Below are 18,714 nucleotides of genomic sequence, written 5' to 3'. Positions count from 1 at the left end.
ACGTTGCTTCCTATTTCACTGAGAAAAAAGAGCCAAGCAGAGGAAAATTGCCCACACTCAGCAGCACTCCTGCCTGTCAGTCCTACCTGTTGCCAGTCTCCAGGAGGATCTGTCTGTTTTGATCTAGAGTCGACCTTGCCGTTTGTATGCCATCTCTTATTATTTTTGCCTTTTAAAGGACTTCACTCTCTCTTCTGTATCATATTTTCCCTCTGTCTTTAATCATTCCTGTTAGCAAACAAATGGGCTTCCTCAGTGGCTCAGATAGTAAAGAATCTGCCTGCAATGCAGGAGACCCAAGTTTGATCCCTGGGTCGGGAAGATCCCCTGGAGAAGGGAATGGTAACCCACTCCAGTGTTCTTGCCTGGAGAATCCCATGGACAAAGGAGCCTGGTGGGTGACCGTCCATATCAGATCTTCAGTCTTCTTAAGAAAACCCTTCCTTCCCTCCCATGTCTCCCTCCAGCCACTTTCCTGGATCTCTGCTCCTTTAATGGCAGAACTTCCCGAAGCCTTGTCTGAATGTCTCTGCTTCCTTGTTTCCCCTTCTCTCTTGAACCCTTTCTGCCCAGAGCTTGCTCTGTCACAGTTGTTGGATCACTGCTCCTGGCAAGGACTTCTGGGAGCCCCAGTGGTTCCATCCAGTGATCAGGTATCTTCTTCCTCTGCCTCAGTTTTGGTTCACTTGGTTACCCTTTTTTAAACTTTTTGTTCACTTGAGCCCAGAGTATCCCACTCTGCTGATTGTCTCCCTCACTGCCTACCTGTTCTTCTTGCCTCCTGTGTGAGTTCCTCCACACGTCCCTGACTCGGATGCTCAAGTGGTTCAGGAGGTTGGCCGGGACACCCCCGGACGGCCTCGCTTTCTGACAACACCTGTAAACCCACACCCTGACCTGCATCTCGAGCCTGGACTCCTTTCCCGAGCTCCAGACCTGTCCTGTCCTTGCATCTCTGAGTGGGTGTCTGCTGGGTTTCTCAGCATCAGTGTGTGTAACTGTGCATTCCGGGCTGCACGGCCTCCCCAGGCTATGGGTCCTTGTCTCACTACACACTGTTAGAGTCACTGCTGACTCCTGGTCACTGTCACCATCATGTCCTCTCCGCCTGCCTGCAGAGTCTGTTCCCAGTGTGACTGCTAACTCACCACTCAGTCTCACCCTGGGCCAGGCTACCTTGCCCTCCTCAGTGTGTCCGCACTCAGCAGGCTCAGGGCAGCTCTGACAGCAGAGGGCGATCGTTGCCCTTTCCTGTTTGAGACTGCCAGTGCCCCTGCATGTCCTGAAAACTTTCTTTGTTCCAGTTCCTATAATTACAGCTGTTTTCTGAAAGAAAAGGAGTGGTTATTAAGCCACCAGAGGGAGCTCCATGAATGTGCTTCAGTATTTTGGCTCTCATTTTAGCAAAACAACACATTTCTTTTAGTATGGATGTTTTACATATTTTTCTCTTCTTTGTAGATTGTGTTCTGAAAATACCTATGTGATCTCAGAGGAACACCTTTGGCATATTTATTTCACAAATATTTGAGCATCTTATATCTGGGACAGTCTGGTGCACCGAGAGATAATTTTTCCCTCCATGTGACTTACCTTAGAGTACATAGGTGTCTTAGTTAAACTTTCTCTTGTTGCAAATGGTTGTATAATCTAGATTAAAGCTAGTCATGTATAATGAGATTCTGTTATCACTCAGGTTAATATTTTTAAGATTTTGAGTGTCGTGTTTTCACAAATGTTGAGTGCTAGATTTGCTAGGCAACGTTTAACCTGCGAAAATTCTCAAAATGCAGGGCTCTGTGTCCAGAAATTATGATTCAGCAACTCTTGAGGATACGTGGTTTTTGAAAATAGCTTAATCAAGTTATCACTCACATACTATAATTCATCCATTTAAGTGTGAAAGTAAATTATTTCTAATGGATTTGAAAGAATTGTGCAACCATCCCCATAATCAGTTTTAGAGCACTTCATTGCTGCCCCTCAAATCCTTTTCAATTAGCATTCACTCCCCGTTCTCCACTAAACCCCATAGCCCTGGGCGACTGCTGGGCTAGTCTACTTCTGTCTGTGTGGATTTGCTTGTTCTGAATGTGTCCTGTGAATGAAGTCATGCAATGTGTGGTCTGTTTATTGCCAAGTAATTCTCTTGTATGGAAGCAATACGTGTTTTTACAAAGCTCCTAGGTAGCGTCCCCCAGTAGTTTAAGTTGTACATAAAACATACTTTGAAATGTTAACTTTGTAATACCATGAAGAACATTATCTACAGCTGTTTTTTTCTTGTAGTTCAGTAATAAATAGTGCAGCCAGAAACAGTCTACTATTTAAAAAGTGGGAGTTGCTGTCCATTAAAGGTGGCAGAATCATTTTAGTGAGTGAGGAAAGGGGACTTTTTTTTTTTAAGTAATAGAATGGAAAGTAACAGACTCAGTTAAACATAGTGAAAGTATTTTATGGAATGTCTGTGTGTGTATCTTTATTGGGTCTGAATGTGAAATATCTTTCTTACTGTGGGTTGCTTTTAGAAAAAGTTTGAAAGCTACTGTTCTTTAAGTATTTCAGTAGTATTGTCATCTCATTAACTCTAGTGTTAATAGGGTTAGGTGGTGAGATACATGGTTGGCTTAAGTGAAAATTGAAATAACTAGCCTGAGTTTGGTTAGGAGCTGGGATTTAATAATACAGTGAAGCGGTGGGATAGTTCTGAGAACCTACTGCTTCTGTCATTTTGTCAGGGAGCAAAGCTACTATTTATTAATAGTCATTGTGTGAGATCGCATTGCTAATGTAACTTTGAGTTAAAATATCTAAAAAATGGATATTTTATGATGGTCATTTAATTAAGATGACAAAACACAGTAAAAGAAAATCATTATTCTCCTCTTACCAGTTTATCAACCCATTTAATGGTATCACATAGTTTAAATATCATCATTTTATTGTGCTCAAATAATGTATTCATTAAATTAATTGTATTTCCTAAGGAGGAAGTTATGTTGAAATTCTGTATCATGTTGCTTTCTTCTTTTTTAATAAATTTTAATTGGAGTGTAGTTGCTTTACAGTGCTGTGTTAGTTTCTGCTGTACAGCAAAATGAAGCAGCTTTTCGTATGCACTAGTCCCCTCTTTGTTGGATTTCCTTCCCATTTAGCTCACCGCAGAGCATTGAGAGTTTCCTGTGCTAGACCGTATCTTCTTACTGTTGTCTGCTTTATACATAGTAGTGTGGACGTGCTGGAGAAGGACATGGCACCCACTCCAGTTTTCTTGCCTGGAGAAACCTGTGGACAGAGGAGCCTGGAGGGCTGCTGTCCGTGGGGTCGCACAGAGTCGGACATGACTGAACGACTTAGTATACATACATGCCTTGGAAAAGGAAATGCCAACCCACTCCAGAATTCTTGCCTGGAGAATCCCAGGGACGGAGGAGCCCGGTGGGCTTCTGTCTATGGGGTTACACAGAGTCGGACACAACTGAAGTGACTTAGCAGCAGCAGTGATGTGTACATGTCAACCCCAGTCTCTCAGTTCATCCACCCCTCTCATACTGCTTTCTGAAGTGGGCAGAAATTTTAAATATCTTTTTTTGTTTTAGTAAAAGAAAACTTTTGATCCATTTCTAATTCTTTTTTGTATGTTGGGAGCTATATAATATATCTTAACAGTGATATGTTGGGATTAATTTTATTAATTTCATATTGATTGTGGATCATATTTTTTTTGTATTATTCTGAATTCACTTTGAGAGTTTTAGTGCTTATCTGTTATACTCATTTTACAAAATTTAAGAAATTGAAGCAGTAAGTGGCAAATGAAAGTAATTTCTTATAACATTGACTTTTGTCAAAATACAACACTACTGAAATGGAATTGTTAGTGGAGATACTTTACTGATTTAATCAGATGCTGAGTTTTTTTTAATAATGTAAATGATCACTGAAATAATTTTTTAAAGTAACATTTCCTTTCCTTTGTATTGAAACCTAACAGGTGAATATTTTTATACAGTGTTTCTTTTTATATATTTTTTTCTAAGGTAGCTGGAAAAATTTTAAACTGATGCATGATACATAACTTAAGAGTTTTCTATAAATACTTTTAATCTGTTTTAGTATATTTAGAACTATACTTTGAATTGTTAGAAAAATTGTCCCTGTAGTAGGCTCAACATTGATCACAAAATTGAGTAGCTAGCACAGGATATAAAAGAAAGAAATCCGTGGGTCATTTATACTTATGAGCACACATGCAGAAATCCTTAAAAATGTTTTTTTAAAAAAGTTAAATCAAGCAATTTATCAAAAGAATAATTCAAAACTTACTAAATAGGATACATTTCAGGAGTGGAAAGATGGTTCAACAGTAGGAAACTGGTTAATTTCACTGTTAGTAGATTAGAAGAAAAAATCATATATAAATTATCTCAGTAGATACTGAAAGTTCAGTAGAATTTAACTCTTTAAAAAAACTTATTTGGTTGTTTACATTAACCGTGTATAACTCTTTGTATATCCATCATACCTCAATAAAGTGGTTTTTTTAAAAAATTCAAATTTCTTTGATTCAAGAAATAGAGGTGAAAATTCTTGACCCAGTTATATATACCAGAAACCTGTATCAGACATTATACATAATGATGAAAAGTTGGAAGCATTTACATTAAAATTAGGAACAAGACAAGGATGTTTGTAATTATGCTATTATTTGATGTTACTCCAGAAGCCTAGCCCGTGAAATTAAAAAGAGAAAGAAATAAGAAACATAAATATTGGGAGAGATGAGAAAATATAGACACTTACAGATACAATTCCCTACCTAGGAAATCCTCATGAAGCAGCAGAACACTTAATGAATTCAGTGACGCAGCCTGATAGAAGCTGAGCATGTGACAGTGAATGATTAGAAAAGGAAATAGATACTCCCTCAGTTACTATAGAATAGTAATTAGAAAAGGAAATAGACACTCCCTCAGTTACTATAGAATAGTAATTAGAAAGGAAATAGACACTCCCTCAGTAACTATAGAATAGCCCTGCTGTGAAAACTGCAGGATAACTGCAAGAAAGGACTCCACATCAGTGGAATGTTATTTATCAGTGAAGAAAGCAAATGCAGATAAATAAACATAATAAGAAGGGTTATTCTGAAAACTGTTGAGCAACAGAAGTGAGATACAGAGGAATATATATTGTATGATTCCATTTATATAGAACTCAGAACTTAAAAAAACATATTGTTTAGGAACATGTATCCAGGTGACAGAGCAACAGAGTCAAGTCAGGTAGTGATTAGTAAAGTGGGGATGGTAGCTGTCTCTCTTGTGGAAGGACATGTGGAGGGTTTCTGTGTGTTGACATTATTCTCTTTCTTGACTTGGGTAGTAGTTACTGAGTTTTTCCTTTATTTTTGCTAACCTCTGTGTATCTCCTTTATCTACTTTTTTATAGGTGGCTTTATATCATAGTTAAAGAAGAAGATGGATAGATGACATAGAATAGAGAATTCCAGAAATTGGAATTTATTATGTAATTAATGTGTATTTGAATTTATTATGTGATGAATGAGGCATTTCAAACCATTGTGGAAAAAGAAATATCAGCCAAGAAATGGCTATGAGATAACTGGATTTTCTAGAGAAAAAAATTAGATTCCCAGTTCATTCCATGAACAAAAATTTATTCCAGGTAAATCTAAAAATAAAAATCTAACTTTAATATTTTAAAATCTAAATTTAAGTTAGATTATATATAACATCTGAATATAAAAATGAAACTATCCAAGTGGCAGAAGCAAATGAGGTCTGAAATGTCTTCTTTAGTAAAATAGTTTATGCTGATATCATAAAGGAAAAGACTGGCAGATTTAACTATATAAATTACAGACTTCTGTACAGTTTAAGATACAATAAACAGCTCTTCAAAGACAAAATGTAAAAGTAATTCGCAAATCTGAAATACTCTATATTTTTCATGATATACAAATAACCCATAAAATTAGAACAACTATAAAATAAGATGAACAATTAGTGTATTAAAGAAGAAATGTAATTATCTAATATACTGGAAAGTATTCTTAGTCTTTCCAGATATTAAAAATTTTAAACATTGATAATGCTCATTATTTGTGAGGTTATGAGAAAATGAATTCCTTGATGGGAGTATAAGTTGATGCAGCTTCTTGAGGTGGCAGTTTTTCTCATCACTTAAATTTCATTATTACTTTATGATTCCATTTACAAATTGCTCTTCTGAAAGACTTGCATATGATACAAAATGTACCTACAAGAATGTTTCTAACAGTATGGGGAAAAATTAGAACCAACCCAATGTCCTTCCTTCAAGAGTAGTTGAACAAATTAATTATATCCATGGTTTGGAATATCGCCATTGTTAAATCGTTTACCACAATGTGGAAATGTCAGGGAACATTGTTAATAGTGAAAAACATTTTTCCATCGTAATACATTGTATATTATATTTATGTAAAAAGTATAAAAAGCTTAGACTATGTGTGTATGTATATACACATGTATATAGTTATGTGTGTATTCATGTTCATGAAACAGTCTCGGAAAGGATATTTATGAAAATGTTAACAATGGTTACATCTGGAGGTGGGGAGAGGAGTTAAGTGTTAACTCTTATTTATTTCTTTTTTTTTTTTTAAGAAAAATTTCTTCAGAGTTGGGCTCTCTAGATGACAATCTGTTTTCATAACGTTAGAGAACTTACAGTTAGCATCTCTACCTGAGTACACTTTTTACTGGATGATTGGGGAAGAACCTTTTTCCATGGTTTCTTTGGATCCCGTGTTTCTCTTTTTTGAACATAGTGTATCAGACACTTAAGTGGTTCCTGTCTTTTTTTTGAGGGATAATGTATTTTGAAAGAGTTACGGCAGTATTGGCTTTATGTTTTTCTTATTTTAAATTTCCATACATTTGAATTTTTCAAATGGATACCTCAAAATCCTTATCTAATTTGTAGTTTTACTTTCTGTACAGGCCCATCAAACCCCAGTGAAGAAAGTGAATCCTGGAGAAGAAAGGAGGAAACTGTTTGAGGTATAAAGACATCTGTGTGCTAATTCTACAGCTTTGTAAAACTAATTATGAAGAAAGAAACAAATTTTATGAAACCTCCAAACCTTTCCTCCTTATTTCTTTCAAACAAATACCTCTAACTTATTTCTGTTTTTAAACCTTCCAGGATATACATCTACCATCGGTATGCTAACTTTACTGATTAAGCTAGAAAAAGTAGTATCTATTATTGATAATTTTTTTTTTAATTTAAGGAAGCACCAAGAAAAAGAAGATTGGAATTGAGTGAAAAAGAAAAGAAACCTAAGGATCAGGTAGTTATTTCACTGTTATTTTTCTTCTCTAACCAAGTTGGAGATGATAATTGTTTTAAGAGTTCTAAGAACTTTGTCTTTAAAATTATTGCAGGTTAGTCTGCTGAAGGCTGAGCAGGTGAAAAGACAGGAAAAGGAAAGGGTGAGAGGATAGTCCATTTTCCCCAGCACACTCCACCACCTCCCCACACACATGCCCCCCCCCCGCCCCCCGCTTTTTTAAAGGAATACAGTGGTTTCCTTTTTATTACTCAGTATATTTCATGTACTTTATATTAAATACTTGAAATGGTGTTTTATTTGTTTCTTTCCCCTCAAAGTTGGAGAGAATAAATAGGGCCAGGGAACAAGGCTGGAGAAATGTGCTGAGTGCTGGTGGAAGCGGTGAAATGAAGGTAGGTCTTGGGTAACAGTGCATGCACACTGCTGCTCTTTAACTCCGCTTTCACCCTGCTCTGTGAGATGTATACACCTGGCTTGTTTCTACTAGAGTTCTTCAGCATTGTTAGGACTTCTTAGTTTTCCTGTAGTGATAATTCGTATGTGACAGTTAAAATTGCTTAAAAAGTTTGCTGAGAAGGCTGTGATTCCCCATTCCTACGCCATCTTTTTAAAATCACACACCTGGCTGTGTGCTCTAGTCACACAGAGTTGAGGACCGGACTGCAGTCTCCCCACTGCACACGGCTGCTGCAGCTTCGTCCCCACACTTGTGTTCTTTTCTCTTGATGGCCCCTGCCCGCCCACCCTCCCCACTCCCACTCCGCACTCCCCCTCCGCAATCCAAGCATTTACTTAGATGATCAATGACCCAGCTAGCCATGGACCTAGATAGGTTAGTTCAGACATTTTCTTTGGGCAGATGCAGACTATATAACTTGGGCAAGTTACTTCACTTTTCTGAGCCTTAATTTCTTCATTTAAAAAAAAACAAAAATTTCAAGAGCAGTGCCCAGAGCTTGACTCTCAAGGGCTTACCTGTTAACTTCCTTTTCCCTTCTTTATTCTGCCAGTCTGAATCTTGCCTTTCCTCTGTTGCACTCACAGCATCCTTTCCAAATCTGTGGTAGGCTGAATTCTAAGGTGGTCCACAAATTCTTGACTCCAGGTATTACACCTAATGCTCTCCCCTCCGCTGGAGTGTGGGGGAGACTGAATTTGGAGTGCAGCAGCCGCCTTGGTCAGGCTGTGTCCTATGGCATTGCTGATGCTATATTCACTGCTGTGGTCCCATCACTGCTTTATTGTAAGACTCCCTCATGGCAGGCTGGAAGGTTAGAAGGTCAGGGGGACAACTGCTGGCCTGGAAAAAAGCCCTTGTTCACATGGCAAGAAAGTATAAGGATTCTCTGGGAGATCGTCTGCTGGCTCTCTGACCGACAGCCAGCAAGAACTCTAAACTGTGGTAAACTTAGCCATGACAGCACAAGGAAGTAAATTCTGCCAGGAACCAGTGAGCTCAGAAGAGGTTCCTGAGCCTCAGATGAGAATTGCAGCCCTGGCTGTCACCTTGGTTTCTGCCTGGTAAGACCCTGAGCAGGGGACCTGCTGTCCATGCCCACACTCCTGAGACAACTTAAGGCACATGGCTGTGCCTTAAGCCCTGGAGTTTGTGGTCATTTATGGCACAGCAGTAACAAATGAATATATACTATTATTCCTCTGTATTGTAATTTTTAATTCACATAATCCAATCAACTATTAAGGTCTTTAAACTGTAACTTCCTGGGACCCATCTCAATAAACTTGACGTTTAGGCACCAATTAGATACTTATTAAGTAGAATTGATTACCATTCTTACTTGTTTCTTTTCCCCTAAAATTTATGATTTGAATAAAAGTTTCTCTGTTTTATGTAGACATGGGCTTCCCTGGTGGCTCGGATGATACTATATAATAATCATACACATTCATTTTTTACTGCTGTGCGATAAATGACCACAAACTCCATGGTTTAAGGCACAGCCATGTGCCTTAAGTTGTCTCAGGAGTATGGGCATGGATAGTGGATCCCCTGCTCAGGGTCTTACCAGGAAGAAACCAAGGTGTCAGCCGGGGCTACAATTCTCATCTGAGAATCTGCCTGCAATGCAGGAGATTCAGGTTCTATCCCTGGGTCAGGAAGATCCCTTGGAGAAGGGAATGGCAACCCACTCCAGTATTTTTGTGCCTGGAGAATTCTATGGACAGAGGAGCCTGGCGGGCTACAGTCCATGGGTGGCAAAAAGTTGGACATGACTGAGCGACTAACACTTTACACATTTTTTACCGTACTATCCACTGTACTGTGACATTGAACTTAACTGCCCTCTGAATGATAAGGAAGTATCAGAATTTGGCCCATTCTGAAATAACTAACCCATATCTTCTGTGATCTGAGAATAAAAACTTACCAGGATACAGGCCCTGAGATCTGGTCAAGTATTTTATATCAAGTTCATGATTAGTGTTTAGAATTTGGTCATATTTTTCCTCTCCCTTTGCTTATGTGTTTTTTATGCAAGAAAGCATCTTTTTTCCTATGATGTTTAAAGCCGTATTTAATCCTAAAGTCCAGTTTTATCAATGTTTGATAATAGGTAGTGTTAGATATTACGTGCTTATTAAGTTTCTGCTTTGCTTCGTAAACTTCTATACTGATTTCTGTGAGGATTGGTAAAACTAATTTTCCATGACATAAAGCAAATTCAGTGCTAGTTTCTGTACTTATTCCCCATGAGGTTTGTAATAGTTAACTTCTTAGGCTGTTTGATTTCTGTACTATTGATAAGTACCTGGAAGCTCAGTAAAATTTGAATTGAGTTAAGCAGAACCCCCAAAATAAAGATAAAAATAAACATGAAGGGAAATATTTCAGAGTTCATACTGTTATTATATACTTCTAAATATTAAGACATTTTGCACAGTATAAATAACCAACTGTTGATTACTTAATGTCTGCAAAATCTGGGACTTACCTGGTTTATCCATTTTTTTCCTTTGGTTCTTCTGATAGGTATTTTTTTCTCTTTTTAAATTGCAGTTGATTTGCAATGCTTTATCTGTGCTTTATCTTTTATGAATCTCTGTTCTTAAAAAAATTATGAAATACATAGATAACCATGACATGTAAGAGACATTGTGTTGTTTGACACTATGTTGGATAGTAATGAGAAGGAATAGTCTGTTAATACATGCATTGACATGGATCAGTCAAAAATGAGTGAAAGAAGCCAGGCACAAGAGTGCATATTGTGTGATTCCATTTATATAAAATGGTAGGAAATGGCAAACCCAGTCTCTGTGACAGAGAGATCAGTGTTTCCTGGAACGAGGGGCCTTGGATCCAAGTGAGAAACATGAGGGAACTTTTCTGGCTTGATGAACAGGCTTTCAGTTGCGGTAGAGGTTCCATGGGTGTCTGTGTTTATTAAAACGTCAGTCCGTGCTTATAATTGGTGACTGTAAAGTGATGTTTAAAAGATTCCATTGTTTCAGTATTACAATACAGTGTTTTCAGCATTATTTTGAGTATAGATATCTTCAGAAGTGAAGTTGCTCAGTCATGTCTGACTCTTTGCGACCCTATGAACTGTAGCCTAGCAGGCTCCTCTGTCCATGGGATTTTCCAGGCAAGAGTACTGGAGTAGGTTGCCATTTCCTTCTCCAGGGGATCTTCTCGACCCAGGGATTGAACCCAGGTCTCCCACAGTGTAGGCAGATGCTTTACCTAGGCAGATAATCCTCAGAGATATGTGTATATACATTATTTTTGCTGAACAGAAACCTTGAACCTCAAAGTTAAGGTGATACTAGTGCCAGACAGTAAACTCAAGGAGCAACCAGTCTTACAAGAGCTATGACCACCTTTTTATTTTTAATAATAATTTTTTTTAAAGCACCTCAGCAGACACAAGATCTGCTGGCACATTTAGAAAATAATTTTTATTATATTTTGACTGCACCATGGGGCATACAGAATCTTCATTCCCCAGTTAGGGATCAAACCTGTGCCCCCTGCACAGGGTCTTAACCACTGCTCCACCAGGGAAGGCCCTGTGACCACCACTTAGCAAAATTCTGATTCTGGGAATCTTGCCTTGAGATGCAGGCTTGAAACTGTGTATGAAGATCACCTTGATGGAGTTTCCTGGCTAATTAAGTATCTTCCTTGTTTCTAACAACCTTCATTTCTTGCATTTCAAGCTTCTTGAATCAGTTATCTGTATTTATCTTGGGCTAATTTTTAAAAATCTAGGCTGCTTATAATATTGTATGTAGCTTCTTTTGTCCAGATGTTAACACAAATTTTACCTCATTGGATACTGAGATGTCTTTTGCTTGGTGCTTGTATTTTTCTTAGCCCGACTTCCCCGTTAGGATGTTGTCACCTGAGAGCTCCTCCCCTTTTCCTGTCAGGGTTCTGGCTTCTGCTCGCAAATGTGTTTGAGCAAGTCCCCTCCACTGGAGTCACATCAGTTTGTCTTCCTTTCGGTGCTGTCGGCCTTGCCTTTGAGGGTCCTAATTTCCTCTTCACCCTGTAGTTCTTGCACTCTGAGCCTCTGTATCATTGTGCGCTTACTCAGCTCTCATCTTTCTACCTGTTTTCCGTGAGTTTTCCATGTGCTTGAGCGCATGTGTCTCTGAGGCTGTATCCTACACCTTCGCCCTCATCCTGTGTTACCCCCTCAGAGAACCAGTTCGCTGTACTGCCGGCTTTTTCTCTGATTGCCTTTCTTTACTCACAGGCTGCTTGGCTTGGTGTCAGTGCAGCAGCCTTCCACTCAGTTTCTCTGTCTTGTTCTCTCTCTTATTCTTGTTTATCCTGTGTAATTTGACTTACCTGCTTAAAAACGGTCTTAGTGCACTTTTCCTGCTAGAAAGTGTATCTGTGCTTTCTGTTATTGATTATGTGAACTCACACACCCTGGTTGGTCAGTTACCTGTAGTGACCTTTTCTGACCAAGTGTAATACTCCGTTTGCCTTCCTCATAGTTACCTTCGTCTTCATACATCCTTTATCTCCCTACTGCCAACATCTAAATGTATACATTCTGTTGCTTTTTTTTACTTTAATACCATAGATCATATTTAATATTTAATCTGTGTTACCTTGTGTTAAAGGCTGGGTTGAGTGTTTTTCTCCATTGACTTTTTTATGGGTATTTTTATTTCTCTTTTTTTTCTGTTTTATAAATTTGCTCAGTACTTACTACTGTGGTGAGTGTCTGTTGCCATTCATTTGGAAATAAAATGTTTTTCTAGCTTTATACTTTGTTTCCCAGTTTGTTTGTAAACTGCTTAAGGATGGATATATTGTTTTGCTTCTTTTAATTACACTTAGAGTGTATTCCAGTGGTGTTTGTATCTTCATTGCTTGTTGAATTGAATTTGGGGTATGTTAATTGCTATATGTTTTGTTAGGTATAATTTTGAGTATTATAAAAGCAGGCTCTGTTTTACATATAAACTATACATATTTAAACTTAATAGGATGGGATCACATAAAATATATCAGAAACTTGTTGCAAAACTTGTTAAGACCAGTTTTTTTCCCCACTGTTACATAAATTTAGTGATATTTTATGTTTTTGTTATATTGAATTATGCTTTATTGTTAGTGACAAGGTATACTACTTTTGATTGTTAATGGTTATAATATAATAGGAAAACATTTTGCTCTAGGCTCTGTGTTTATTAGTATGTTAAATTAGATAATTGCTTTGTAAGAGGCAAGTGTTGAGGTTCACTTTTTTCTTTTGAAGGTAGTAGAGACCTTTGAGGTCTTGTGAGATAAGCATGTGAGAGCTTTTTGTTTGATTCCTAGGCTCCCTTTTTGGGCAGTGGAGGGGCCATGGCTCCATCATCTTTTTCCTCTCGAGGACAGTATGAACATTATCACGCGATTTTTGATCAAATGCAGCGACAAAGAGCAGAAGATAATGAAGCTAAATGGAAAGGAGAAAGGCATGGCCAGAGGCTTCCAGAAAGGTATGGCTGTTCTGCAAAAGTCACTGTGCTTTGCTTTAGAGGGAGCAGTGGAAGTCTTGGTGTATATTTATTGGCAGAGGAATCCCACCTGAAGCACATCTAGGATTTCCCAAAGGGCTATAGATCACCAGCAACCCCCTGATGCTGATGCTCTCGGAAAGCTTGAAAAGGTTTAAAGGTGGTGTCTAAACAAATCAGTATCAACATGTTGGAGTGTGATGATCACCCTTTGGTATAATTTTGTCTTTTGTTGTGTACAGCCGAATAACACCACTTCCTGACTGTTTTCTCCATTATACATAGACTGTCTTTTGACATCTGAATACAGTCATTTTCTTCTGTGCAAATTTGGCCCTTGATTACATGTGACAAACATGTAGCTCTTTACTTAAGCCTAATTAATGGCTTATATATGTTATAGCTTATTTATGTTATAGGCTGAACATACTATTTAAAGTAACATGTGATAACTTTGAACCAGTGTATGGTTGTAATAACTTTATCTATGTGCTTTAAATAAATCAGAATATATTTAAAATGGAATTGAACTCTATGCAAAACTCCAAAGCATGTTTTGAGTCTTCCTTTTCCACATCACTTAGAACCCAACTTTCCTCATTGTCATTTTCTCTTCACGTTCATCTCTGATTGATGACTCACTGTGATCCTGTTTGCTAGGTTTTTCCTTTTTCTCCATAAAATTAATTACTCTGGTGGCACTCAAGTTTTAATTTGTGTAGTTCCTCTTTTAAAAAGTATGCATATTTCAATTTTTTAGATTTTCTTCTATAAAAATATTCTGGTAAAGGAAGAACATATCATTTTATGAAAATTTAATTTGTCATTTTTACAGATAATTTTTTGTGATAAAAATCTTTATGGTTCTCCCAGTTATAAAACATTATTAAAAGGTAATTGAGTAAAAATAAATAACTGAGGTCTATATAAATTAATATTATGAATTATGTACCATAGGCTGAAGTATTAAGCTAGTTGTAAATACTTCACATTTTTTGAGATAAGAGTGCTATAGACTTACACATGTGCATATTTTTTATGAAACAGTAATGAAGATTTTATGTGAGGTTTTTATCCTGGGGTATTATTGGTCTTTCTAGTATATAATTTGTATGGCTTTTTTTTTTTTTTTTTAAGACTTTATTTATTTAATTTGTATTTTTACTTTATTTTACTTTACAATACTGTATTGGTTTTGCCATACATTGACATGAATCCTCCACGGATGTACAAGTTCCCAAACATGAACCCCCCTCCCACCTCCCACCCCATATCATCTCTCTGGATCATCCCCATGCACCAGCCCCAAGCATCCTGTATCGAACTTAGACTGGCACTTCGTTTCTTACATGATAGTATAGATGTTTCAATGCCGTTCTCCCCAATCATCCCACCCTATCCCTCTCCCTCAGAGTCCAAAAGTCCGTTCTACACATCTGTGTCTCTTTTGCTGTCTCGCATACAGGGTCATCATTACCATCTTTCTAAATTCCATATATATGTGTTAGTATACTGTATTGGTGTTTTTCTTTCTGGCTTACTTCACTCTGTATAATCAGATCCAGTTTCATCCATCTCATTAGAACTGATTCAAATGTCTTCTTTTTAATGGCTGAGGAATACTCCATTGTGTATATGTACCACAGCTTTCTTATCCATTCATCTGCTGATGGACATCTAGGTTGTTTCCATGTCCTGGCTATTATAAACAGTGCTGCGATGAACATTGGGGTACACGCGTCTGTTTCACTTCTGGTTTCCTCGGTGTGTATGCCCAGCAGTGGGATTGCTGGGTCATAAGGCAGTTCTATTTGCATTTTTTTAAGGAATCTCCACACTGTTCTCCATAGTGGCTGTACTAGTTTGCATTCCCACCAACAGTGTAAGAAGGTTCCCTTTTCTCCACACCCTCCCCAGCATTTATTGCTTGTAGACTTTTGGATCGCAGCCATTCTGACTGGTGTGAAGTGGTACCTCATTGTGGTCTTGATTTGCATCTCTAATAATGAGTGATGTTGAGCATCTTTTCATGTGTTTGTTAGCCATCCGTATGTCTTCTTTGGAGAAATGTCTATTTAGTTCTTTGGCCCATTTTTTGATTGGGTCATTTATTTTTCTGGAATTGAGCTACATAAGTTGCTTGTATATTTTTGAGATCAGTTGTTTGTCAGTTGCTTCATTTGCTATTATTTTCTCCCATTCAGAAGGCTGTCCTTTTACCTTGCTTATATTTTCCTTTGTTGTACAGAAGCTTTTAATTTTAATTAGATCCCATTTGTTTATTTTTGCTTTTATTTCCAGTATTCTGGGAGGTGGATCATAGAGGATCCTGCTGTGATTTATGTCGGAGAGTGTTTTGCCTATGTTCTCCTCTAGGAGTTTTATAGTTTCTGGTCTTACGTTTAGATCTTTAATCCATTTTGAGTTTATTTTTGTGTATGGTGTTAGAAAGTGATCTAGTTTCATTCTTTTACAAGTGGTTGACCAGTTTTCCCAGCACCACTGTTAAAGAGATTGTCTTTAATCCATTGTATATTCTTGCCTCCTTTGTCAAAGATAAGGTGTCCATATGTGTGTGGATTTATCTCTGGGCTTTCTATTTTGTTCCATTGATCTATATTTCTGTCTTTGTGTGTATGGCTTTGTTTTAATTTTAATCAAATCTCCTAAAATACATGTGTATAGTGTAAAAGAAAATAGGGAAAGTTGTGTTATGCTTCTTCACACTGTTCATCTTCCAGTACATTTGTCGAGTCTTCGCAGTTGGAGTGGCAAGTAAGGGACTGGATTGTTGCATTTGCATCAGGCTCCCATATAGCCTTGAAATATTTACATGTATTTACACTTGAGTTTCAAATTGTCTTCAATGGCTCTGTCTCAGTTACTTCTGCCGCTGGAACACAGCTTCCTTTCAGTCTTTGTTTGAGTTTCATTATTTTAATTTTCAGCTTTTAAACCATTTGTGGCTGTAGAGATCCTCTATCATTTCCTTTTTGCTAGCTTTGGTGGGCTTAGCATTACTCAGACACATGGTATACATTTTCTTATATTGCTTTGAACCTGTTTTTATAGATGGTAGATATTATTTATTGAACACTTACTATATATCAAGTTATATTTATTCATCACAGCATCCCTTTTAATTAGGTATTACTCTTTTAATCAAAATGAAGAAACTAGGACCTGCAGAGATTTGAAACTTGTGCATGGTCAGGCCACTAGTAAGCAGTGGAGGTAGAATTTACACTAAGTGTGTCTCCATATAGAGTTCAGCTCCTTGAACACTATTGTGTTCAAGGGACTTCTCAGCTTCTTGAGATACTACTAATGAACAGGTGAAACAGTTATTGATTTCGTTGTTTATAAAATTTAATGATTATCCATGATCTCAAATACTGAATGAACTTTTGTGTATACTCATTGAATTTCACTTTATTTTTTTCTGAGAACATGAAAGAATTGGTAAAAAAACTGGAGATCATCAAGTATCATATAATTTTCAAGAGGCAGATTCTATAAATTAGACTAGCTTTCTCCATATTGATTATAGGCAAGACTACAAATAGAGCCTGCAAACATCCTAAAAGGAAACAGTCATCACCACAGTGTAGTATAAATTCACAGAGAATAGATTCTGTCAGATACAGCCTTTATTTCTTCTTAGAGTTACAGACTGGAACTGTAGTTCTCAAACTGTACTGGGCAACCTGTAGCATCACAGTGCCTTGGATATTTCTCGGTTTTCAGGAACACACAGCTATATCTGTCAAAGTGTAGACCATAGTGTTAGCAGCTTTGACCTAACTAGTCATTGACTGGAACTGCTAGGTATTTCTGTTGGCCTAGATGCATTGTGAAAATTTTACTTAGATACCTAGTAGAGTATACAAACTTCAGTAGGATACATCTTTTCATTTCATGCAGCCATGAAATTAAAAGTTGCTTGTCCCTTGAAAGAAAAGCTTTGACTAACCTAGACAACATATTAAAAAGCAGAGACGTTACTTTGCTGACAAAGGTCATCTAGTCAAAGCTATGGTTTTTCCAGTAATCATGTATGGATATGAGAGTTGAACCATAAGGGAGGCTGAGTGATGAAGAATTGATGCTTTTTAATTGTGGTGTTGGAGAAGACTCTTGAGAATCCCTTGGACTGCAAGGAGATCAAACCAGTCAATCCTAAAGGAAATCAATTCTGAATATTCTTTGGAAGGACTGATGCTGATGCTCCAATACTTTGGCCACCTGATGCGAAGAGCTGACTCAATGGAAAAGAGCCTGGTGATGGGAAAGATTGAAGGCAGGAGGAGAAGGGAACAATAGAGGATAAGATGGTTGGATGGCATCACTGACTCAATGGACATGAATTTGAGGAGGCACCGGGAGATGGTGAAGCACAGGGAGCCTGGTGTGCTGTGGTCCATGGGGTTGCAAAGAGTTGGACACGACTAAATGACTGAACAACAACAAGGATACAGTTGCCAAGGTGTCTCAATGTAGACAGTGTAAGGTGAAGAAATATAAATAAAGGTTGTTAGGTACATTAGTCATTGGTTAAGGAATTATATTCAGAGGATGCTGGTTAATATTTTGATGTTGTCCAAACTTAAAACGTTTTAGGAGCACATCCTCTTGAAAGTTTTCATTTTTAAGGAGGACATAGAAAAAATACTCACAGGATAAAATTATCATATATCCAGAATACATGAAGTGAAGAGAAATAGTAAATATGTTGTATGTCTCCTCCAGTTCGAATATTGTGATTCTTTTGGCTTGAACTTTGTTGTGTCTTTGACATTGCAGAGCATTTTCTCCACACTGTCCTCACTTCCATTTTTATAATTTGTATGTCATTGGCCTACCTGGTCAGTTCTTTTCCCTGACCAAACTGAATCAGCAAACTGAAATCTGTAGTCCTCTAAGACTCATTCATATTATCTTTCTCATATTTTTGATAGCCTATACTTGCTTCTTCCTTCTTTATCGTGTTATTTTTCTTCTTCCCTTCTTATCAGTAACTTTGGCTAGTCCAACTTTGCTTATATCCTTGTCTTAATAACATACCTCCTGCATTAGCTTTAGACTTTAATTTTTACAGCAATTTTAGTGTCACAGCAAAACTGAGGTGGTGCAGAGGTTTTCCACATGCTGTCCCTTTACCCTTGTCAGCTTCTCCCACCAGAGTGGTATTTTTGTTACAACTGGTGAACTTAGGTTCAGTTAGCTTTTACAATTAGAACCTCAATCATGTGAGACCATCTTCTGAAACCTTTGAGTGCCTGTTTTGTTTTTTTATTTTGAGTGCCTAACATATGTACTTTACTGAGCTTTTACTTTCCCAAGCCCTTTTCTCTGTATTGCTTTAT

At 37.5% G+C, this 18,714-nt stretch overlaps 1 protein-coding gene across 7 annotated transcripts in view; it reads left to right on the top strand.

Annotated features, from left to right (window-relative positions):
• Positions 1–18,714, top strand: part of NEK1 (NIMA related kinase 1) — a 128,293-nt gene that overhangs the window by 36,785 nt on the left and 72,794 nt on the right. For 5 of the 7 annotated variants that reach the window (XM_040227648.1, XM_040227679.1, XM_040227539.1 and 2 more), the window contains 5 exons: positions 7,008–7,067; positions 7,301–7,360; positions 7,455–7,502; positions 7,681–7,755; positions 13,167–13,330. In XM_040227648.1, coding sequence (XP_040083582.1) covers positions 7,008–7,067; positions 7,301–7,360; positions 7,455–7,502; positions 7,681–7,755; positions 13,167–13,330 — 407 coding nt within the window. The remainder of the gene's footprint in view (positions 1–7,007; positions 7,068–7,300; positions 7,361–7,454; positions 7,503–7,680; positions 7,756–13,166; positions 13,331–18,714) is intronic. The other 2 variants (XM_040227670.1, XM_040227460.1) reach the window with 1 other exon arrangement.

Source organism: Oryx dammah, unplaced genomic scaffold (genome assembly GCF_014754425.2).
Source record: "Oryx dammah isolate SB20612 unplaced genomic scaffold, SCBI_Odam_1.1 HiC_scaffold_1, whole genome shotgun sequence".
Lineage (NCBI taxonomy): Eukaryota > Metazoa > Chordata > Mammalia > Artiodactyla > Bovidae > Oryx > Oryx dammah.
Note: the sequence above shows the minus strand (reverse complement) of the source record. Positions and strands in the feature narration are given on the sequence as shown.